This window comes from Ochlerotatus camptorhynchus, unplaced genomic scaffold (assembly GCF_037179485.1).
Source record: "Ochlerotatus camptorhynchus isolate MF236.1 unplaced genomic scaffold, CSIRO-AGI_Acam_v1.1 ptg000282l, whole genome shotgun sequence".
Classification (NCBI taxonomy): Eukaryota; Metazoa; Arthropoda; class Insecta; order Diptera; family Culicidae; genus Ochlerotatus; species Ochlerotatus camptorhynchus.
In genome coordinates, this window is record NW_027040771.1 from 1,749,524 (window position 1) to 1,774,634 (window position 25,111).

The following is a 25,111-nucleotide window of genomic DNA, read 5'->3' on the forward strand; positions in this document are numbered from 1 at the left end:
AGCTCAACATGGTACATGTTTTCGTAAAGACCGCTAAAAATGATTAAGATTGAAGTATTACTACCTAAAGACATCCGATAGTGCTATTTTTTACATGAGTTTCTAAATGAAATCGATCACAATCTGAAAAATGACAACGAACAATTCGACAGTGAGCGTAAACGGGATGATCGATTCTCTTCATAGATTCTCTTTTTACATTGCTACAGCTAAGCAAAACAATTTTCTGGAATCTGTTCTATGTAGTGCTTTAACAGGTTGTATTGGCTATCAAATGCAACAGCAAACGCACCGAGAAACGTTAATCCATGAGTTATTGACAAAAGAGAAAATCGACGAAGAGAATCGATCATCGCGTTTACGCCCTTATGCATGCTCACTGTCGAGTTTAGTTTTTTATTTCAAATTCTCTTTACCTTGTAGCGTTCTGAGCTGTCAAAAAAATGAGGTTAAACCATTCCGTGCAATAATCTATAGAGATTTTCACGTCAGGTTGAATTGGTGCGTGTTAGTGGAACTCTGAGGAAAACGCGTAACATATCGCTGTCAAACTCATTTTGACAGATCCAATTTCATACATTTTTTTAAGTTAACCAGAGGAAAATAATAAACAACTTTACACGGTGATGTATCCGCTAGTGTGCGTGCGTTAAACTTCAAACTCGGAAGTCTGACACTTCAAGTTGAACAATGCCTACATTACATTGATCGATTCTCTTCATCGACTTTCTCTTTCGTTAATAACTTGGGTACAGAACCGTTTCTACTCGTGTTTGTCGTATTAGTGGCTCGATAATAGCTTCTTTCATCGATTTGTGTGCTGAAATTAGCTGGGAATGTTTTAACATAGCCGTGAGGATGCAAAGAGTAAGTCGACGAAGAGAATCTGTCAATGTTACTTGGGACCTAATTCATTGTTCAGCTTGACTTCTTACATCAGTCGCCTCCAGAGGACAATCGATCAAGCACAACAAAACTTTTCGAACGCATTTCTGAAGATCGCCGGGCTTCTTTCGGTTCGAAAGTAGTTGATTGAAAAACGATTTTCTTTGATTTTTTCGAAACATAATCGAAAATACCGTCCAGCTACCCGAACCCGGCTACGACGACGGTGGTCATCCGGAATTCGGGTAAGGTCACGTACGACCCATTTCAGATACAGTTGTTTTTTACGAGCGGTCGGGAATTAGTCCTTTGCAAATTTGCATTCTTCAGCAGAGCCTTTTCGCTTTCTGATGGTTTTGGAGAACTTTTGTTTGCGAAGGATATGGTCGCTGCGCTCTAATCCGGTGGAAACCTTCTTAGGCGTTATCAACGCAAGGCAAAATATGACCATCATCCCATAACCATCGGTCCCGGTGGTTGGTGGATGGGTGTGTGTATGTGTGTGTGCGTCGATTTTTATTACGGTGCCTGTGGTGTCCCATTATCAGCTTAGGATCGATGGGCGACCGGAAGGGTCGTCCGTGAATAAACATATTATTTTTTTCTTCTACGAATCGGAGACGCAACTCAGGACAGAGGATGAATTTTAACCGATTCGGACAGTTCCCTACCTTTTCGGGGACGAAATTTATGCCCTTTGAGAGTGGAATATTAAACATGCCTCCCGTTTGTCCATCCATACAGTATTGTACGTGTGTGGCACGGGACAATCACGCTTCCTCTCAGCCCTTCGTCTTGCCGTTCCCTCTTTGGGAGATCCTTTTAATTTGAGACGGACATGAAAAAATATATCTTTAGGATAATTAACATAAGCATGAACGACACGAGTGCATGTTGCGAGCTACCCTTTCCCGGAATTATGTTTCATCGTCCTTTGGATCGCTCGCATCATCCGCGCATTTACGCGTCGTCGTCGTCGTCGTCGTCGTTTTACCATCACCATTATCATCGTTCTACACACCTTTCCGGCGGCGCTCGGAGAAGAACACCGCACCGCACCGGTATGAATGAATAATAAATCGAAAGAGGCAAAAACAACGCATCCGTTCCCGCGTGGCACACGCATCACGGTGATGATCCCGAAGAACCGACGGTAAACCGGCGGGGAGGTCCTCGTACAAGCTGTCAGCGCTCGTGGTGCGATTTTGTAGGTTACTCGGGCTGCTGCCATTGATCCCGACCGGTGTATGCCTGTACTTTGTTTACGGAAGAAGCTGGTTGTTTTTTTTTGGTCTCCACCGGATTCCGTGGCGGCACGGCGGTGTTGGAAAAGGATTGAAGGCATCATTTGTATTATATTATCACGCGAACGCCAGTAGCAGAAGGTAAGGGGTTGTGTGGGTTTTTTTTTTATTCTAATAAAATCGAAATTTATTTCTGATCGCGGGCGATGACGGGTGCCACACATGGGGCGGGTAGTTTCACTTTCAGAGCCAAACAAAGGAATGAGGCCTGTTTTTTTGTGTGAATGAGCCCGGATAATCAGTTGAATATCAGCTGGTGCATTCATCGGGGAAAAACGTTCGAGAGCAGATGCTGCCACCCCCTTTGGGCATGGTACAAAGCGAAGGGGTTAATCATGTACCTATATTCAAATGTCAACGGCAAAGAAGGAGTTTTTTTTTCGCCTCTCTGGAGCAGCCTGTAAGATGATATTTTGATTGGTTCGAGTGCAGTTGGAATCTAAATCCTTTCCGATGCCACTATCGGCACACAGAGGACAACTCGTAAAGACAATATATCAATTACAGTCGCACTGCCAGCGCAGCATCGCCCGTGTCAATCAGAAGCAATATCTTGCTGTTTTCGAATAATTGACGACAACGAGCCGCGCACAGACTCGGAGAAAAAGGATTATCCCCATTTGCCGTCTGAAAGACTCAGCACAGCAAATAAGCCAGCAGCGGATACTCGTCCACACAAATGTCAGGAACAGTTGTGCACGGCGGCGACAGCGGCTCTATCCTGCTTTGGTTATGACGTATGACGTCACACCAAACCGTCAGTGGACGCTCTGAGACACATCCAATATTGACATTTTAATTTGCCTCGCTCTACTTTCCATCCACTATCCTCCTTTTGTCTGATAAGCCGGCGAGATAATAACCTATAGCGAGGAGTGCGGTTCGGTGCCAGCGAGCCATGTGACTCCTCAAACTTCCCGGCGAAAAGGATTGAACACGGGCTGCCTCCTTTCACCTTGCTGCTTCTGCTGATGCCACAATCCATATATGTGAACCTGGTCGATCGTCCGTCTCCCGGGGAAAGTCTCAAGGAAAAAGGGGATAAGAAGCTCATTCTGTCGCAGAAGGAAAATCTATTATTTGCAGGAATGGAATTCCACATAAAAGCAATTGTACTCTGCTCGGGCACAAAGCGACACACGGCGGCGGTGGTGTGGTGGTGGAAGGCGCGGTAGTGGAGGATAGGAGAAGTGGACCAGCAGCTCGGTGGTGGTTTTGCTCCTGCAGCGACGAAATGTATTGGTCGAGACAGGATATAAAGTATCGTTTTCTTCCCGTTCGCTACTGGTCTTTCTGTGCATCCGGATGCAGGCAGCAGTGCGCTGCTCTCGTCTTACGGTGACCAAAACGGACCGAAACACGAGCAAAGATGTCCGCGAACAGATGTTCTAATCACGGTTCCGTATACGTAATGAAACCAAAGTAAGTGATGGTTGTTTTGAAGTTTGGGTAATAGAAAAATAGGAACCATTTTCAGGAACTGGTGTTACGGTTTTGTAATAAGCAACTACTAACTCAAGATCATCATACAAAGATAGTGAACGTCGAAATATCGTAGAACATATCAGAAATAACATGGGGACCTTCGGGAGACTAGCAGTGATGCAGAGGAAGCCAACGAGTTCACAAATAGGCACGAAAATTGGATAGAATAATGATGAAACAGCGAAAGTTGGTGAGATTTTTTTTTAATTTTTTATTCATATTATTGTTCATATATAAACACAATACAATGCTGGGATTGGAAGGGACTATCAGGGCACCCGATTGAAGCAATTTGGATGGGGAGAGTGAAAATGTCAACTCCTTGTTGCTAACATTTCGTGGATAAAGGGTGGGCTCTTCTCCCCCATTCAATGGGGCATCTTCCTGTTGGATGGCTCGTTTTCTGACCAATTGGCTGATCAAGTTGTTGGAAGGAAATTCTTAACTGTCCCAAGGGAATGAATAAGCAAACTGCCTATCAATCCATCCATTCGTTTTTGGCCCTTCATACAGCAATTTGCTGATGACAATCAGAGGTTATTCAGCATGATCAAGTTCAACAGAGAGGAGAGCCCACAGCTATCGGACTAGTTTCCGTGCTACCACAGATTCTTAGTCATGACTATTTCAAACTAGGGGAACAGGATTTTTCAGTAATCCAAGGAACACATCTTAGTCCTTGTTACTTTTTATGCCTTGTTGATAGTGACAATACTCGACTTTGTCCACCGAGGATGATCTTAAAACAAGGAAAAAATGAGCTAATTCTTCTATTCGTTGTTCCCTAGTTTGATGTGTTGGGTTGGGTTTGATTCCCGATCTGGTCTAGGAATTTTTCGGGTTGGAAAATTTCTCGACTTCCTTGGGCATAGAGTATGATTGTACTTGCCACACAATTATACTTATGCAAAAATGGTACAGGCACCGAAAGCTTTGCATTAAGGGGAAGTTCACCGTTTCGAAAAAAATAATTACGTTTTGATTTTTCTAAAAATATTGAAAAAAAGTATCAAAAATCTAAAAAAATCACATTTTTTCTAATTTTTTAAAGAAAATTCACGTGCAAAAACATGTTTTATAAGTCATTATGGCATAAAGTTGGACTCAAAAAACCACAATACATCAACTTTTCGGTTTTTCTGAGACTCCAATTTTTTTTCATGATGGGATAGAAAAAATTTTTTTGCATGTAATTTTTAACAAAAATCTAAGGAAGAAACTGATTTTTTGGATTTTTGATAATTTTTCCCAATATTTATAGAAAAATAAAAACGTACCGAAAATATTTTTTTATTTTTGGGCCGGTGAGCTTCCCCTTAATAACTGGGATAGTGCATCTAGAACACCAAGTCCCCTCACTGACGGTACCTGTTGACTTATCCCATAAAACTCTTCTCAGAATTCCATTGGAAACGTACCCTCAAAATTCGATTCCCTTGGTATATTTTCGGAATTCCTTTGAAACTCTCTTTAGAATTCACATGAATTCTTAGCACAAATCTCATAAAATTCTTCTTAGAACTTAAATAGAATATTCATTAGGAATGCCCAAGTAACCATCAAGCCCTTTAATGCAAAAAGTGCAAGCTAATGCTGATAGAAGGCTAACAAATTTTAAGTTATGTATCAGAGTTATATAGCAAAACCCAAGCAACAAATTTGGTTTTATAAGGTTTCTGTACCGTATGCGTTATAATGTTTGCGCCATTTTTACAAATAAGGTTCCAGTTTCACCTGTGCATACAATGTATTGGTTTTCTTTGCATGCACGTAACCTATAGCTCATACCGTAGTAGGCTGTGTATAAAAGAAAACGATTTACTTAGTTTGACAGTTGCACCATGACGAAGTGGCAGCTTATTCGTGATTTGTCCCAAGCGCAAATATCGCAAAAAGACATTTAAATCACCGTGAGAGTGTTCCGGTGGACCGTCAAAAGGGTTTTAGACCGAGAAAAGAAAGGACAACTATCCGCGAAGGTGGCCACAGGTCGTCCGAGGTCAGCTCGGGTTCCGAGGGTTATCGCTGCTATCAAAAGGAAGATTCGGGTGAATCCAGTGCGTTCAATAAGGAAAATGGCAAAGGAACACGGGATCAGTGACTTTACGGCACGGAAGATCGTAAAGGAAGATTGCGGGGCGAAGTCGAGGGCACGGAAAAAAAATACTCACATGATTACCAACCGCATCTGGTGCTACGAGTCAAACGATGCAAGAAAATCTTGAACTTCCTTAAGCGAAAAAATCCGGTAATCCTGTTCACCGACGAGAGCATGTTTACCGTCGATCCCGTATCAAATTCCAGAACCGACCGGTATATTAATTCTCTTAGACGTGGCCGACGAGCACAAGAACGTGTATCTGACCAAGCATCCTGCTACCGTTATGGTGTTTGGATTGGTGGCTTCCGATGGAAACAAAAATGGACCCGGTGTTCATTCCAGAAGGCGGCAAGGTCAACACGGAGGTCTACATCGGGATTTTAAGTAAGTATGTTTTTCCGTGGATCAAAGAACAGTACGGTCCGAAGCCAAATGTTGTATTTCAACAAAATGTGACTCCGTGCCACACCTCGAACCGCACTCAGAAGTGGTTGCAGGAACATCTTCCGTTCTGGGCGAAGGATATGTGGCCGCCATCCATCCCCGATCTTAATCCGCTGGATTAATCAATATGGCGTGTCATCAAGGCCAAGGCCTGTTCTTAACGCCACTCGAGTACAGCAAGCCTCAGACAAACATTGACCCGTACCTGGAGAGAAATGGATCCAGACTACATTATTAGAACCTGCCGTGCATTCCGGAAGCGTGTGGAGACCGTAATTGCAGCAAGTGGAAACTCGATCGATAATTAACATAGTTTAAGACTCTGAGAAACATCCACCCTTTGAAATTTCGTAAACGAAATTTTTGAGGATTTTTTTTTTTTTAACATTGCTCAATGGTGGAAACATTATCACGCATGCGGTAGACCATGATTTAGACTTGTAGAATGCTATAAAACCGCGATAAAACCTGAAATGTCATTTGGAAAAGGGCCCTTATCGGGTCCTTTAGACTTGGTGGTTACTTGGGTGATCCTGGAATCCTCTTCACAATCGTCATGGAATGATTCAAAAAAAAAAACTCCGTTAAGAGTCTACTTTGAACTCACATAATTTATTTGAAGTTCTAGTCTTAATCTAGTATCTTATGCCGGTAAGCTCCAACTTGGATTAACTTTTAATTCTGGCCCAGATTAATCGATCAGTCAAACGTTGGTTTAGGATCGTATTGATTAATGCCACCATCAACATAAAAGCAGCCCGACATTCGAGATCGGGATTTAATCCGATGCCCAGGATTAGAGAACTTCCCAAAACTCCCTTGGAATAATTTATCTGAAATACCTTGTTGCTATCTATAGAATTTACACTAAAATCGCTTAAAAATTCATTTGAATTTTTTTATCGATTTTCACCTTCACAGTGACTGAACATAAAAAAATATGTTCAGCATGTTCCGTAGATGGTCTGTTTTTAAAAAGATTTTTTTTTTTGTTATTATTATAACGGGTGTTCAATAAAAAATGAGAATGATTTCAGTGCCGTCCAGCGCTCTTGTGGGAGCATCGAGACTAAGTTGCGTCGTACGGCTGACCAGGGCTCCTTCTGCAATATTCATTGACGATTTTTTGAAGAATAAACAATTTTTTTTTTACTAGCTAAATGATTGAAAAAATTTACATTTTTTTTATTGAGCACCCGTTAGTCACTTGAGTCATTCGTAACTTGACCGAAGGAGAGATTTGAACTCGTGATTTTGGGGTGAAAGGTATGAATGCTAACCATTACGCCGCTGTCATCGCTTTTAAACGGTTTTTATTTACGTGGAACTTCAGGACAGTTTCATTAATTTAACGAAACAGGAATTTTATAGTAGTTCTGAGAAATCTAGAGACGTCCAGATAAAGTCAAGGTAGTTGGAACTTATTAGACTAATTTTGAAAATTTCAGGGATGTTCCAAGGACTTAAGGGAATATCCAAAATATTCCGAGAAATTTAAATAACTTCAGGACAGGGTTACTTCTACTCATTTTGCCTAAATGTTTTATGGTACATCCAACCCATTTTTCTTTATCTGTGGTGAAAATAGAAAATTTCTAAGGTGTTTTTTTCATCTAATTTTTTGACACCAGTTACATGGCAAATAAAATGAATGGCAGTTATCTTGCTTCCACTAACTGCAGAAAAGATAAGAACCAGCCAGCCAGCCAGCCAGCCAGATTGACCGCCCACGGTTGCTGCTCTGTTATTACCAGATCAACTGCAATTACACAGAGAACCAACAGATGATGTTTGGGACTAACATTCATCCTCAATGTGTAAGAACTGGAGATCTAATATTTAGCAATACCAGCGCCGGCCGTGTCCGAATGCAGGTCAACTAGGGAATGGGAAGGAATGTGTTGACGTGGTACTCGCTGTGAAGGAAACCGAGAAATCCTCTGCGCTTCCACGAGAAATCACTGGGATGTTGGATGTGGGGAAAGGTTGCACCGCACACGCAGGGATCGTTTTTTGGTAGAGCGATTATAATACACAAACACACACACACACACACACACGCGCGCGCACTCATCCAATTTCTATTTTTAGATCAGGACCCACACTGTGGTAAGTGATGCGATCGGTGTTAAAGAAGAATTTGTTTTCATTAAAATCTAGTGGGTATAGAATAAGGCAAAGTGAAAAATTGCAAGGAAGGGGACGGGCCTGGGATTGAACTCCCGACCTTCTGCTCAGTAAGCAGAAACGGTAACCACTGAGCTACCGAGCTTCCACTAACTGCAGAAAAGATAAGAACATTGAAATATTTAAGGGTAATTTCTGAAAACTACAGGGTAAGAACCTTTCGAGAACAAAGATGTAGAGCAGAGAACAATGAGACAGTTCTGTTAACTTCAAGAAACTTTGAAAAGTTCCGAAATCTTCAAGAATTTAAGGACCGTTCATTTAACTTCAGAAAACAAAAACCTTACAGATTTATCAAGAACAAAGTCCAGACAACTTCATAGAAGTCCCATGAACGTCAGAAAAAAAATGAAGGAACCTTCAGGAATGCGAATTTATTGGAATTTCTTAGAATTTAATGGAAGTATCGAAAACTTGAGGGTGATTCCGAATTGAAGAACTTTCTAAACTACGGGCAAGTTTTCTTTCAGATAAGTTCCAATAACTACAAAGATGAATCGCTAAAAAGCTTGGAATTGCAAATACAACTGTGCCTCTTGCCATTAATAAAGAAGCACAAAGGATCAACTCTGTTTTGGCCTGATCTAGCATCCTGCTATTACGCTCGAAACGTGTTGGAGTGGTACCGAACCAACGGAGTGAATTTTGTGCCAAAAGATATGAACCCACCAAATTTACCGGAACTTCGACCAATTGAAAAGTTCTGGGCAATCATGAAGACGGAATTTCACAAACATCCCAATACTATTAAAACAGAGCTGGAGTTGAAGAAAGTTTGGGTAAAAACAACAAATACACTGGGAAAATCGGTTGTATAAAATTCGATGGGTGGAATGAAAAGGAAGGTGCGGGCATTTGGGACGGGAGATGAAATTGAATTAAACGAATTTTGTAAATTATAACTCATCAGTAGTTTTTCATTCCCTCAAAATTTCAAGGAAATCCGATAATCGGTTTAATTTTGGTGAGTAAATATGTGTGCGCCATTTTTATCGAACACACCCATTAATTTCAGTTCAATTTCAGAAACGTCATCAGTGAGAACCGCAGGAAAGATTAGAGATCTTCAAAGGGGTTCACAACATTGTAGGACAAATTTCGAGGAATTCATGAACAGACGGTGTAATACGGGAACTTCTTTAAAATTTTGGGCGGATCTATCGGCTTTAAAGAAATTGCAGTAACTTTAAAGGAGTTTTATGACTTCAGGGATATACAGAAAACATCAGAAGCGGTTGAACAAGCATCGCAGTAATAAACATTTATTTTTAGGCGATTGATCTTTATTCGTAAATGATAACTTTAATTCACATTGCAGCCTTGTGAAATAATGCGATAAAGTTATCATACACGAATAAAGATTATCTCCTAAACATAAATTTTCATGACTGGGATGCTTGGTCAACCGTTTTTGAAGTTTTCTGGATATCCCTGAAGTCATAAAACACCTTATAAGTTACTGCAATTTCCTCGAAGCTGATGGATCCGCCTTAAAGTTGAAGCTGATATGCCCAAAATTTTACAGAAGTTCCCAGATTATCCCACAGTCTGTTCATCAAACTTCCCCGGTATCTTCGGTATTTTCTATTATAAAAATAAATTTGCCTAGATTAAACGATAGCAAGCTGACCGATATTGAGATGCTTGCAGTTTGCTTAACACATCGTTATCAATCATAGAGAAGTCCCAGATACTGCTTGAACCGATTACTTGACTCTTTACCTTGATTACTTGGAAGATTTTACGAAAAGTTGGATGATTTTCTTAGCCTGGAAATTTCCTGAAAAGCCGACTCAGGAAAATTTCAGGACATATCAGGGAATTTATTTGACTTCACTGAACCGACACTCTGTTTTTATGGTTACCCTATTTGCTTTCCCTTCGCCCGGGAAAATAAATTTTCCCTCATATATCTTTTCGGGGTGACAAAAAAAGAAAAGAAAAAGGAAAACACCAAACCAACTCGACCACACGAAACATATGGTTTGAACTGCAGCCAACGGAAAAACCATAACGTCCGGGCGGTCGTTCGGCGAAAGTTGAAAACTCTCCTTCTTCTCCGTAGTGCCGTGACCACAGAATGAGATAGTTTCCAAAGAAATAAAATAGCAATAAAACCAGTCTGATTAGCCCATTCTTATACGCCAAGTGCCCCGGGCATCTTCTGTAGCGGTGCTGGTGGTGGTGGTGGCGACTATAACCCTTTTGATGATGCTTAGCTCTAGCCTCCGCGCTCTGGTTCTGCTGCGGGTGGTAGAGTCGTAAAAATCTTCAAGTCGACACATTTAAAACAAATTCACAGCAAATATCGGACGTCGTAAAGCCATGCAACACATATGGCGATGCATGCAACGGAGAAGGGGTCATTCCGACTGTGGCGACGGCAGCAGCGGAAACGGAAAATGTGCTTCCGCCTTTCTACTGTTGTAGTAGCGCAACATCCGACCATTTATGCTTATGGACGGGCGACTCTGTGTGTCCTGCATTTGCATAAATGCCCAGGTTAAGCTTATTCACAAATATTCATACCACACTGCTCCGGATGGGACAGCTCCCAGTAACAAAAGTCAGCCAACCACCCACTTCATCACGGTGAAGACTTCGTGTCCAGCTGAAGAAGCAGCATCACCATTGAAAACACGACGATATTCTGGTGGATCGTGACGTTCTGAATAGCCACTCGGTAACAATGAGGTTAGCCAAACCGACCGACCGACCGACTCTCTCTCTCCTTCTTATGGGACTGCAACAAAAGGTGCTGCTTCAATTTTTTTTTCGGGACGGGCAAGCTTCTCAACGGGGACGGGGAAAACGTCATAATCGTTGGTTTCCTCTCCACATCACACATCTCCCTAACCATCGTCATCACGCTAGCCCGAGAAATGACACGACACAATGGACCCTGACCGGGAGGACACGGTGGATTTTCCAAATCACCAAATATTATTTATAAACTCCCGGGATTCACCGCTGCCGTTGCTGCCGCAACGTTAGTTTTCTGCTGGCTTTCACGCTGAAGAGGGTATTAACACCAATTTGCGCAATGGGGGAGAACTAACTCCCTGTCGTCGGGGTCGTCGTCGTCGTCGTCAAGGAAAGAACGGGGAGAGGGAGCAGAGGAACAAAGCATTCAAAAGAGATGAATGCAACCCGAAAACTGCACCGCTGACTGCGGGGATTGACGGACATCTGTGTGTTAAAGGGTTAAGCGGACAGGCCTTTTTCCCCGAGCGATATGGCATTCAGTTGCGAGAGCATTAAGTCACCAGCAGAGGTGGCAACAGTACACTTTTTGAAAAACCATCGTCCAGAGCGAAACAAAACAGCCAGCACACGGGCGGCCGTTTATAACTACATTCCAAGCGAACAGCGGAGATAGAGAATAAATAAAATCTCGCAGCCTGATTTTTCCAAACAGTTTATTGTAATGAAATTTTAGCTGCAGGTTTGCATGTGACAGTAAATTACCAACTCCCTTATTTACGCATAATTTTAACATCAATGCTTATGAGTGGTCAGTCTTCATTCTTATCTTTTAATTCCATGCAATAAACATCAAATAAATGCAGTAATTAGCCAGAAATCAGCAAAATTCTACACGACATAAATTTGTGTCGCGCGTGCCGCCGGTCTTGTCTGCTTCTTTGTGCGAAAATGTTCTGTAGCTGGCAGAAAACAGTTTAGAAATGTCATGACATTTTTCCGCTTGCCAGTTTGTTTTTGTGTGTCGTCACAATGGTTATCGCAAAAAGTATCAAATGTTACGGAAAAAATGTTAAACTCCAGGACTCGTGCCACCACTGGTCACCAGAATAAAAGACCGGACTACAATGAGTGTTAGAGGTTCTTTCGGATTTAATCTCTTCATTTCAATTTCGACAGAATTTACTGTTATGGACTGGTAAAGGTGATTTTAGTAATTTCAACTGCCATGAATGGCATATTGCGTCCACCACTGTACTGCCAGTGGACACATAACTGTCCCATGTTGCAAGACACAAACACGCACTGGAACAATTCAAAATCAATGTATGCAATTAAAAAAAAAAAGTTTTACAAATTTAGCTTTGCAAATCATAAGGTTCTCTTTATCAATTTTGCTTGTTGAATTGTTCGCCTCCGACAAGTATGCGGCAGTTATTCATGGGGAACAAATCGACTTGACATTTTTTTCCTATGTTTTCTAGAATAAACAGCCCGAAAGTACAATTATGGCGTTAAACATTAAAAACTCAAAATTGTCGAAAAATCACATTGGACAGTTATGCGTTCACCGGCAGTAGCCGCCCAGTGCAAAATGTAAAGAGTAGTCACGCAGAGTGATAACCATCATCAGATATGGGACATCGGAATCAAAACGGACAACGAAGCAGCAGCACTTCAGTATGAATAATTAATTAGCAGTAATTGATATTTTTATTCATTCTGCCAGCAATCTCGCACAATTGACGGGCGAGTGGACATTCAGTGCGCTGCAAAAATCTATTCACTTTCAACCCTTCCTCGTCAACAAAAAAAAACAGGGCACATTTTTTGCACATCTGCGTTACACTGACTGGTGGTCAAAACATGTAAACACACTATTTCAAAAGAGCCAGGGCATTTAATCGTTTCAGCTGGACATCATCGCAAAAGGGGAATGAATGCAATTTAAATGAGTGCACTTACCGCTGCTGGTAGTGTTAGACTCGGCGTCTGCAACCTCGGAGGCGGCGGCGGTGGGGCTGGTACTGCTGCTGGTGGTACGGGGCTTTTTCGAAGCGGGCTCATCTGTCCTCGATGATGCCTGCCGGTCTTCGTCGTCGTCGTCTTCATTGCTGTGGACCACGTCGGATTCCGGTTGCTCCTGTTTGATTGCGATGATGTTGACCGGCGCAGGGCCGGTGGTCAGTTTGTTGCTTTGTGGCTGCTCCTCACCATCTTCGGCGCCACTGCTACTGGCGGTACCGAGCAGCGGGCTGGTGCTCGATGGACACCGGGAGGTGGAGGCGATTTCTGATTCTGATGGGTTTTATGAAGGGGATGGAAAGAGAAAAAAAAACAAGATCGAAGGAAAAGTTAAGCTACTTGTTGAAAGTCATATCTGTTGGTTTAAGAAATAAATTCCAATAATCATAATCCACGCTAAAGGCTTCGAAAATTGTGAGAATCTTCCCGCAGTTCTAGAATACATAAACCAATTAGCCGGACATAGTACCCGTGGTTTCTATTGATAGAAGACGATTAACGTACCGATATATTTGACATCATATCAACTAGGGTAGATGTACCAGTTATGGCTATACGTTAATAATTTGTTCCATTGATGGCCTATGGAATTCCAATAGGCCGTAAGTGGAATAAACCACGAGGCAATTCCATTCCTGCCATTGCCGAACCTTTGTTTCTATCACGATAGCTTGCAGAGATGTTACAGGAATCCCCCGAATAGTGTGTTGGGTGGAGTAGTCCACCACCCACCGGTATTAATCGGCTGTGTTCAAACCGCTCAATTTGTTTGAGGATAGCCGATAAATACCCGTAGGTGGTGGACTACTCCACCCACCACACATTCGGGGGATTCCTGATTATTTTTGTAGATGACTATTATATAATTGATACTAATTACAAAAAAAAATCAGCTCTACTGGTTGGGGAACAGCCGAGAAATAGCGGCTGCTTCACACACCACGCTATTCGAAGGATTCCTGTATGATAATTACAGGGCTGGTAGCGATCAATGTTGTCAAAAATAGTGACTAAAAAGTGACCTAATGGAAGAAAATTAGTCGTTCTTATGGCATAACAAATAAATATTTGATGTTTTTGACTTATTCAATTACATTCTCATAAACACTTAAATATGTACGTACGATTGAAACCTTTAAAGCGAAAGATTTATTAGAAAGTTTATGACCAAACCTCCAAGCTTCTACTACCTGAAAAAAAAAACATGAAAAACCGGGATTTCGCAGGGAATTTTATTTTTCCTGAAAATACCTGGAAGTATCAGGGAATCTTATCATGTCTAAAGAAATTTAACAATGTTCTTACTAAGAATGCATTTTAAAATAAAAAACATTTAATATTTCTTGCTATTTTCATTCACACATTGAACTTTATAGATCCAGAATGGATTGATCTTCAGTAACAAATCCATAAATTTATAAATTCTGAACTGAAAAGTTATATAATACTTCAATTTTTAAGAATCTGGAGTCAAATTCCTTGCATAGTTTTAAGGCTAATGCAATTTTATAAAAATTTCTAATGACCTCATTCCACGGGAGTTCTGGGACAAAAATCTACGAGAAAAACATCAACTGCAATCTGCTTTCATGGTACTTCCGACTTCATGTGAAGCCTCAGCTTAAGATAGTAAACTCCATGCGAATTTTCATGAGAAATCTCCGTTGAATATGGAATGAACTAATCTGGGGTCTTCATAACTACTTGAAAGTTCTTGTGTAGTTTGAAAAACTAACCTGATGCTCGCAATACTTCTTATCATTTCTTTTAACTTCTCTAAACTTTTGTGGACTTCCTAAAGTTTCCACTATTTTTCTAACGATCATGAACCTTCTCTAAAGTGTTAACAATTCACTGAATTCCTCGAAACTATTTTTTTAATTTATTTAATTTCCCTGCTCTGGAATACCTCTGCTCTGAGGATATCCGTTCTTTCTTGAACTTTTTTTTTTATAACTTTATTGGCGAGATCAATACCTTTCTCGAAGTTCTCGAAACTTCTCTAAAATAGTTTGCAGTTCTCATGAAGCTTGTTGTACTACCATAAATTTAATTGAACTGTTATACACTGGAGTCGCTTTTTACGCGGTTTTTTTTACACGGTTTTTTTTACACGGTTTTTTTTACGCGGTTTTTTTACGCGGATTTCGGAATTTACGCGGTTTTTTTACGCGGATTCCGGAATTTACGCGGTTTTTTTTACGCGGATTTTGGTTTTTTTTACGCGGATTTCAGAATTGACGCGGTATATCGTTATACACTAGAGTTGCTTTTTACGCGGTTTTTTTTACACGGTCTTTTTTTACGCGGTTTTTTTTTACGCGGATTTCCGAATTTACGCGGTTTTTTTTTACGCGGATTCCGGAATTTACGCGGTTTTTTTACGCGGGACGTATCACCCGCGTAAAAAGCGACTCCAGTGTACTTATTAGAATTAGTGAAACTAATTGAACTGAACTCCCCTGAAATTCCGTTTGTTTTTGAAGCTTTACTAAACTTATTTGAGATGCTCCCAAAATGTCCATAAAAGTTCCAGAAGTTCTCGGGTCTTCCCTTAAGTTCCATAAACTTTTATGAAGTTCTCGAAATGATTCTGAAGATCTCTGTACTTCTGTGAAATTTTCGAAGTTATTCTGAAATTTCAGGAAACCTTTTAGACTTCCGCTCCGCAGCGAAATAATTAATATAGTTCTATGATTTTCACTGAAGTTCTCAAGATTTGTCTGAAGTTTCCGCTCCGCAGTGAAATAATTAATATAGTTCTATGATTTTCACTGAAGTTCTCAAGATTTGTCTGAAGTTTCCGCTCCGCAGTGAAATAATTAATATAGTTCTATGATTTTCACTGAAGTTCTCAAGATTTGTCTGAAGTTTAAATTATCGATATTAATTCATAACTTCTTCAATAGTCTAGAGTTTCCTGATGTTTTAAAAACTGCCCAAGAATAGTTCTCAATTTCCTTAAAATTCTCTAAACTGCCTTGCCTTAGTATATTTTTAAAAAACTCACCATTATACTGGAATTGATTTAATTGCCTTTAAGTTCTACATATAAACGCTCACGGAACTTTGCCTTAAATCACTAATTTTCCCTGTAAGAAGTTTTCTATGCTTACCTTAATTTCTCTAAATTGATCAAATGTTCTGGTTGAATTTTTTGATACATATTTATAATTCCCTGAAGCTTCTACAGTGTTCGGATCAATCATAGAATTCTCGGAATATCCCATAATTCCAAGGAACTCCTTGTAAGACGCTTCAAATTTCCTTAAGTTGATGGGATTTTTCTGATGTTATCTAATCGTCCTCGAAGAAGTCGGAACTTCACTGAATATAATGAAACAATAAAAAATCTGAAATTTCTTGAAAATATCGGTGCTTACTAAAAGTTCTCGTCTTTTTTTTTTAATTAATGGTACTTCGTTGATGTTCTCTAATCAACTGAGCTAAATTTTCGAATGTTCTATAGATCTTGAAATTTCCATGATATAACACTCTTGGAATACTCTCACATTTTCTGGATGTTCATATAATTTTTATTGCGTGCCAGAAATTTTCTCTGAGCAAACAGAAATTTTGGGATATTCCGGTTTCTGCCATTCTCTTGAAATTTTTTGAACTGCCTTTTAATTCTCTGATCTGTCTTCATGTTCTCGGAGCTTCCCTAAAACTCTCAACTGTAATGAAGATCTCAGTTCTGCTTTTAAATAAATGGAATTCTCGTAAACACCTGGAATTCTCTGGATTACTGTGAAGTTCCTGAAATATTTCTGAAGTTTTCATAAATTTTCTGAAGGTTTCTTTACGGAGTATCTCGGAGCATCTTAAGGCTTCTCGATTTTATTTCAGCACTTCATGGACCTATCCTGAATTTGTCTAAACTCACGCTTATAGATTTTTAAACCAATTCAATAGTCTGGGCTTAAGTTTAGGGGACTTCCTCTTAAGACCTCTGGAATTCCCAAAGATCTCTAGATCTAACTTTTCTGAGATCAATAGAACTTCATTAAAGTTTCCACATTTTGGATAGTACGAAACGTCAAGATATTAAAAATGCTGTGATCTTAGACTTGCTAAGTAAGTAAGTGTTCAACTTCAACATTTAATGGATTTGAGCTAAAGCTGTTTCTTAAAAACTGATTGTCATGTTTTAAAAACGTTTGCGTTAAAACATATTTTTAACGCATTTCATAAATAGCATTCTTATTATAAACCTGGACATTATCCGCCAAAGTTATGGAAAAATCTGGAGAACTCAGGGAACTTTATTTAGCCAAATAAGTGGACACCCTGTAGATAGAGAAGAACGATTAAACGTAAAAAAAAACCCTAAACCAGGTCGTCAACACAAGGCCTATCCAGAAGAATGATAAATCTTGAAATAAATTCACGTTTAAAAAAGTTGGAAATAGTGACTTATTACAAGAAAAAGTGACTTTAGCGACTTGGCCTTAACAAAAGAGACTTTTTAGTGACTGGCTTGAAAAAAGTTACCAAGTCACTAAAAAGTGACTCGCTGCCAGCCCTGTAATTATATTTGGCTATCGATGAAGTGTCTACGTTTATAATCGTTTAAAATCGTAAATAAATCCCGAATAGTGTTTGTGATTAGTTAAGCAGCACTACGAGCCACAGTAACTTACGGAGATGGCTGGTAGTGTGGAAACTGAATTACCATTTTAAATTCCCAGATTTTTAGCAGTTTTCTTGGTGGATAATTAAAAAATTGAGCGGTTTTACAAATCACGTTGTTTGAGAAAACAATTTACTTTTTATGATGAATTTCAATGCTTCTACCAATTTAATCGGACATTTTTTTCAATTTGTCATTCAAATAATATAATAATTGATATTTCTAACCGATGTGGCCAATACAAACTACAACCAAAAATTATCTTATTTAAGTACAATTTTGAACACAACATGATTTTTAGATCAGATAAATTTTAAAGATTGTGAAAACATCTTCTTCTTCTTCGCTCTAAGTGTTCTAGATGTACTTCCACAGCTATTAATTGAGAGCTTTCGATGCCTGTACCATTTTTGAATTAGTATAATTGTGTTGCAAGTACAATCATACTCTATACCCAGAAAGTCGAGAAATGTTTCAACTCGAAAAATTCCAAGACCGGACCGGGAAGCGCAAAAATGGTGTTTTTTGCTGATATGATCGCACTTATTTAAAATAGTTTCAATGTAACAAAATTGATGGAACTTTGGCGAATCTTACTCAGAGAGTGAGTCACAAACGATAAGAAAAAATAACGTTCCAAAAACTAGTAAATCATCTCAATTTCTTCATCAACACCAAAATCAAATTACCACGGCATTTGGGTTTCAAAGAAAATATCCTACAAACAGGGTCAGTAGTAGGTATGTGATGTAATTGTGGTGACCTTAATGACCAATAGTGACATTTATTGATCGGAAAGATATGGTTCCAATCGCCCGTTATTCCGGTATTTTTCATGTTTTTTTAAAAATAAAACAAATGATTTGAGGATCACATAAATATGTTATCGGGGAAATAAGTATGAATTGAATAAGCACGTTCCAATTCAAACCTCCATTTCCTCACTCTGCAGATTACGAATTTGTTTTTGCATCGCGAAATTGAGGCACAGAGAAAAATGTGCAAAGTACCGATTTTAGACAATTTTTTTTACAATTTTAAGAAAGAGATTTTTGAAGATATAGGATATATATGAAGCGATGCATTTAGCCCCATGAAAAACTGCAGTCTAGAATTAAATGTACATAGATCTAAGTTAGCCATGAGCATATTAATAACGAACTGATTGTCTTTTTACTTTGCTTCATTCCTCCCAAGAATATAATCTTCAGCATGCAACTAAATTCCTTCACCGCTGGTATAAACTCATTGTAGAACCAGGTTCTGAACAAATCACGCTGTATCCAAGCTTTCTTCGCGGTGTGGTACGAAACTGGCAGATGTTCTCTAGCCGGAAGTGAGCGTGGTTTGACGGCGGTCCCGATGGACATTAGTTTTAATTTGTTGGAGCCATCGATTATGCTACATGGCATGAAGGTGTAGCGCATCTTATTGACCTTTTTTTTTTTTTTCCTTGATTTGTTTTCCGTCGATCTTGTTTTCCGTGCTGAGCACCAATGCTACCGACGCCAGAGAGGCAGCCCCCACACCTGGACCCTACCTATCGACCCATCAACTCATGAACCGGGGGACCAACGGCTTTACTTCCCTTCTGATGGAAGGCGTGATCAGAGATGTTATGCCTCAGAACATCCCGGCGACGCCGGCTGAGATTGAACCCGGGCCTGCTGGGGTGAGAGATAATCACGCTTACCACTACACCACCGACGCCGCATATTGACCTTTCGTCCTGAAGCCTTCTTCTCGGTGTGAAGCACCACTCATCTGCGTTGTAAACTTGATATTAGGCTCCCGCTGCTGGAGGATCCAAATATAGAAAGATTCCTCCATCAATGGTAAATGCTGCACCTTCATAGTTTTCCTGCTTTCAACACCATGTTCTCTATAATGATCTCGATTACTCCGTAATTCATCCTTGTGCTGCACGACACGAGGCCAGAGGATGATCCCACGCCATACTTCCTCGCAAGGAATTCATGCGTTCCGCCGCCAGCTTCAAAATCATCAATAATACACACTTTTACACCCAAAGTGAGCGTTTTCTGCTTCCGTTTCAGCGTGGATCCATTGTAGAATAAAATACGATTTATCGTACAATCAATCTTCTAACAATGATAATAATCTCTAAAAAAAAAACACTGCCAACTCGTACTTTCGAAGTCACTACAAACCATGCCAATCAACATTGCATCGGAGTCCCCCTCGGTGTGTATTTACATTTGAAATATCAGCCCAGTTAGCGAGCAGCATGCGATAAGTAGGCTGCAGGCTTAGCCAAGTTAGCGAACGGTTACTATATATAGCTTAAACACTTCTGAAGCACATTTAACAGAGTTCCATGTCATGTTTAGATGCCTCTTAGGCCGATTTTGGAAGATTTGAGACTATTTCTGGTGAGTTTTTCAAGACGGATCCGATGAGTTTTTGTGATGGATTCGCAAGGATCCAAGGATCATGGAATTCAAAATTACAGTATTTGGACACCGTCGAAAGCATGTTTGGTGAACTCATAGGTTTATGGAACAATAATAGGGAAACTTCAGGCATTTCAAGATCAAGACCAACTCGAAAGGTGACCAAATCAAATAGATGTTTTAACTATCTTTAGTTCTGTCTGCGGGATTCACTAGATGTATGTTCAAATCTAATACAAAATGTTGTTGCCCCTGGAGACAGGGTTGACAATGATAAATGTTCAATGTGTTGTGTCTTCTTGTCTGTGAAATAACATTGACGTAACGTTAGGATAAAATCAAAAAATTGAGAAATATTACGCATCACTTTCAGAAATACTTCACTTCGCAACCGATGAACCATTCTGACGGCCATATGAGTACCCAAGTAACCATATAGTCGCAATATAGCTTGTATATTCTTACTTTGCTTGAGAATGGTTAGTTGGGGAATCTGATGACACTGTCACTTCTTGAAACTGATCCCTTTCGTATTTCTTTCATTCTCCTTTCGCACACGGAGCGCTCGGTGGACCAGCGACTTTGGACGTGAGCCTCGTCCCAGATCACCATGGCAATTCAATAACATATGGTGGACATCAAACCGACCAAAAAAGGTGGAATCATATTAGAACCAACCAACCAAGGACGATCTACGGAAGGAAATTGCCGGTGAAGCACGGAATGAAATACGAAGCGTTAGAAAAAAAAGTCCAAGGGATTCCAAAGGAAGCAATTAACGGCGGCGGAAGAGCAGAATATGGTGAGAACTGTCCAAATTTTTGTTTACATAGGAGAAAATTCGGTAAGATCCTTCCATTATTTGATGATTCTTCAATATTGTACAAATATGTACACATTATACACAACTACACATAGTAACTCGGAGTGTTTGGTACGGAATGTCCACGCATCCTTACACCCCTGTAGATTCAAGAAATGTTCCCATTCATTTCCAAGAATAATCTTTGCGGCAAATACAACGCAGTAGGCCTGGCCGTATTGATGTTTATATCATATCTCAGATATGCTGTAAACATCAATTAGACAAGAAAAATGATTAGACCTCATCTAAACTAATCATTTTCCAGGATGCGTTTGTATTAGATTAGATTAGATTACCATGCTTCTGTGTTAATTTTCCTTCAGATGTCACTGCTGTTCTTAATGGTGACATCTGTCAGAAATTACCCATACACTTAGTTCCGTTGATTGTTAACAGAGGGCAGTGCGATCAAAACATGTATGGTACCTCTATATATGCATTTAGGTTAAAACCCGAAGACTCTCCTTTTTTACATATTCTGCACATAAAGTATATGGGGTCTCCCTTATATGGGGCCTCCCTTAGCTCAGTCGGTAAGGGCGCAGCCACAAAGCAAGACCATGCTGGAGGTGGCTGGGTTCAATTCCCGGTCCGGTCTAGGAATTTTTCGGGTTGGAAAATTTCTCGACTTCCCTGGGCATAGAAGTATGATTGGATTTGCCACACAATCATATCAATGCAAAAATGGTACAGGCATCGAAAGCTCTCAATTAATGACTGTGGAAGTGCATCTAGAAGACTAAGTTGAGAGCACGCAATAAGCTAATATGCGATATGTAATAACAGGGTGTCTACTCAATCCAAGGAATCAAATTCCCTGAGTTTTCCAGGTTTTTCCAGGTCGGATGAAAAAAAATTCCAGGTGCCTACAAATTATACACATTATTATTTTATCTATTTATCCATCTGGAATCCCTTTTATGTACATATTGATTTATGTTATTTTCGATTGTTCAAACTTGGGCGTTGGTACTTATAAGTTGGCACAGCAAAAAAGTTATTGAATATTACAGCAGAACAGATGCACATAGGTTGTTTAATATTAATTTGTACAATTTATGTTTAGTAAATGCACGTTAGTGCAATGTAAAAGTACCTCCACTATTGGTGCATTTATCCTACACATAATTTGCGAAAAGAAATTATATCCATGGGTGTAATATTGTATTTGGTTTTTGCAATCACATTAGTTATTCATACAGTAGCATGCATTACATCAATCAATATTACATTCTTTTTTGGTATTTGTGTAGTATTTCTTTAATTCAAGAATATAAACACAAGTAAGAAACCTGTCTATACTATTTCGATAAAACGATATATCAAAATTTGATAACAATATGCTTTCAAAAACAAAATATCATTTTGATAATATGTTTGAGTCCAACTCTGTTTGGAAGATCAAGACAGAATAAATCATGGTTTCACATGTCTAAAATCTCATAAGGTCCGTTTAGACTATCTGATTTCTTGGTCTGCTTTTGACCGCCGCCATAATGAAAAATCTACTCGAATTTACTTTCGACACACTTTGTCGAACCCCCCTGTTTGCTGGTGTTCACACTGCTTGCACATGTCGAAAGAACTGTCAATTTAGATTTCAAAACAAAACTGTATCAGGAATCAAAAGTAAATACTTCCAACATGAATTACCAGAAAATTGCTCTAGTTCCGGCGCACGTATTTGCTTTTATTATTTTAAATAAAATGAGAAGGAGAAGGTGAACTTTGTGGAGTAGGAAATGGTTGCTCAGGAGGAACACCGGCAGGGATCTGGCTCATCTTGTCCTTCAAGAGCTGCGACATGATTCCTTGAGTTCTGAAAATTTCTGTTAACAACTCAATTCTGCAAGGTCTTCAAACCTTCTGACGTCCCTGAAGTTTTGTTTCTGTTCTCCGGTAAAATTTCTTTAAAGATCAACAACTTTCCTGACGATCTGCAAATTTCTCGGTAGTTCTACAGATTTCCTTGAAGTTCTGCAAATTTTCCTAAACATCTACAAAGTTCCTGAATCCCTGAAGATTTAAGATCCTTGAAGATCAACAATTATCTCTGATGTTCACAAAATTTCTAATAATCTACAAACTTCTCGAAGTTTCATGATTCAATCAATATCTGCAAATATCTCTGAACATCTATACAATTTTCTAAAGAATTAAAAGATTATCTAGAAATTTTTGATCTTTCCGGAAGTTTCAGGAAGTATTCTGAAGTTTTTCTAATTTTTCTGAAGCTGTGCAAAAATCTCTAAAGATCAGCGAACATACCTGAAGTTCTGAAAATGTCTCTCAAAATCCAAGAACTGCAGTAAAATTCTGAAAATTTATTTAAACATCTGCTAATTTTTGAGTAGATTTAAGATCTACCCTCTGAACTTTTCTGAAGTTCCTAAAATTTATTTCAAATTCTGTAAAGTTTTCTGAAGTACTGTATTTCTGCTCTAAGGATCTACGAACTGCCCTGAAGTTCAATAAATTTCACAGTAGATCTCCGAACTTTTCAAAAGTTCTTTAAATTTCTTTGTGGATTCTTGATCTAAAGATCGACGAACTTTCCCTAAGATCTGTAAGTTTTGCTGAAGTTTGGCAAATTTTTCTAAAAACGTACGAACTTTCTGACGTTCTACAGACTTCTATTAAGGTCTACGGACTTCTCTTAAGGTCTACGGACTTCTCTTAAGGTCTACGGACTTCTCTTAAGGTCTACGGACTTCTCTGAAGTTCTTTAGATCTATCTATTTCCGACTGCCATGGATTTCTGCAAAATATTGTACTTTTGTACTTCGCTGCGATTTGTTTTTGGAATTCAGGTGATTTTCTGACATTTAACGAATTTTTCGGAAGATCTCACATATGTGTAAAACTGTGAAACTTTCTGTCAAATTCCTGCAAATATCTTTAAAGTTCTGTAAAGTTGTCTTAAGCTCCGTTGCTCTATTCCCAAGATCCACAAAAAAAAAAAAAAAAAAAAAAAAAAACTTGAGGCTCAATAAATTTTTCAGTAGATCTGCAAACTTCTGTGATGTTTTGTAAATTCCTCTCGGGTTACCCTGAAGATTTGAAAATTTCGTTGAAGATTACCTAAAGTTGTCAAAATTTATCTGAAAATATTTGAGCTTCCTTGAAGTTTAAAATGTCTCTCTCAAGATCTACAAATTTTCCTGAAATCGTGTAAATATTTTTTTTTTAAATCACCGAACTTCCCTGAAGTTCTGAATTTTTTTTACTGAAGATCCATTAACATTTCTGAGATTCTTGTGATTCTTTCTGAAGTCCTGTAGCTTTGTTCTGAAAATCTACGAACTTTTCTGATGTTGAATAATGTTTCGAGGATCTCCAAACTTCTGTGAAATACTTTATATTTCTCTGTAGATTCTTGGACTTGTCTGAAGTTATGCGAATTTCCCTGAAGATTTGCAAAATTACAAATTGATTTGAAATTATTGTTGCTTGCTTTAAGTTTTGAAATTTTTTTTGAACATTTATCTGAAGATCTACGACCGCTCTTGTGATTTTGTTTTTATGAATTTCTGCTAATTACTTTTAATTTGTTTGTAGTTCTGTTCTCAAGATCTACGAACTACCCTGAAGCTCAACAAATTTCTCAGTAGATCTCCGACCCTCTCTGAAGCTCAAACAAATTCTATGTAGGCTCTCAGACCTGCTGTCTGGCATGCTTATTCTTATATAATACATCCTTCGTATCCTTCCTTTTGACGGTTGCCAGTCTCTCTTCTTCGACTGTTTCCTTTTTACGATGATTTTGATCCTCCACATACAAATCAGCGAAGAGCTTGCGTGACAAGACTCTCTGAATGAACTTGTCTCGTTCGCACACGTTGTCTTCCTGTCAGATGCTTGTCAAGTTCAGTGCCCTTAAGAAACGTTTCGAGAAACTGAACGAAAAACTTCTTTTGAATTACGAATGAAGTGATAATTGGAAAACTCCCTGAGTGGAACCAAAATTCTCTGAATATTCCAGGTTTTTCCAGAAAAAATAAAATTCCCTGTAAATTCCCGGTTTTCCAGGTTTTTCCAGGAAGTAGACACCCCGAATAAGCTTGA

At 39.2% G+C, this 25,111-nt stretch overlaps 1 protein-coding gene across 2 annotated transcripts in view; it reads right to left on the bottom strand.

Moving 5' to 3' along the window:
- Window positions 1–25,111, bottom strand: part of Cph (Chronophage) — a 299,816-nt gene that overhangs the window by 12,084 nt on the left and 262,621 nt on the right. For both annotated transcript variants that reach the window (XM_065228094.1, XM_065228093.1), the window contains exon 4: window positions 13,075–13,407. In XM_065228094.1, coding sequence (XP_065084166.1) covers window positions 13,075–13,407 — 333 coding nt within the window. The remainder of the gene's footprint in view (window positions 1–13,074; window positions 13,408–25,111) is intronic.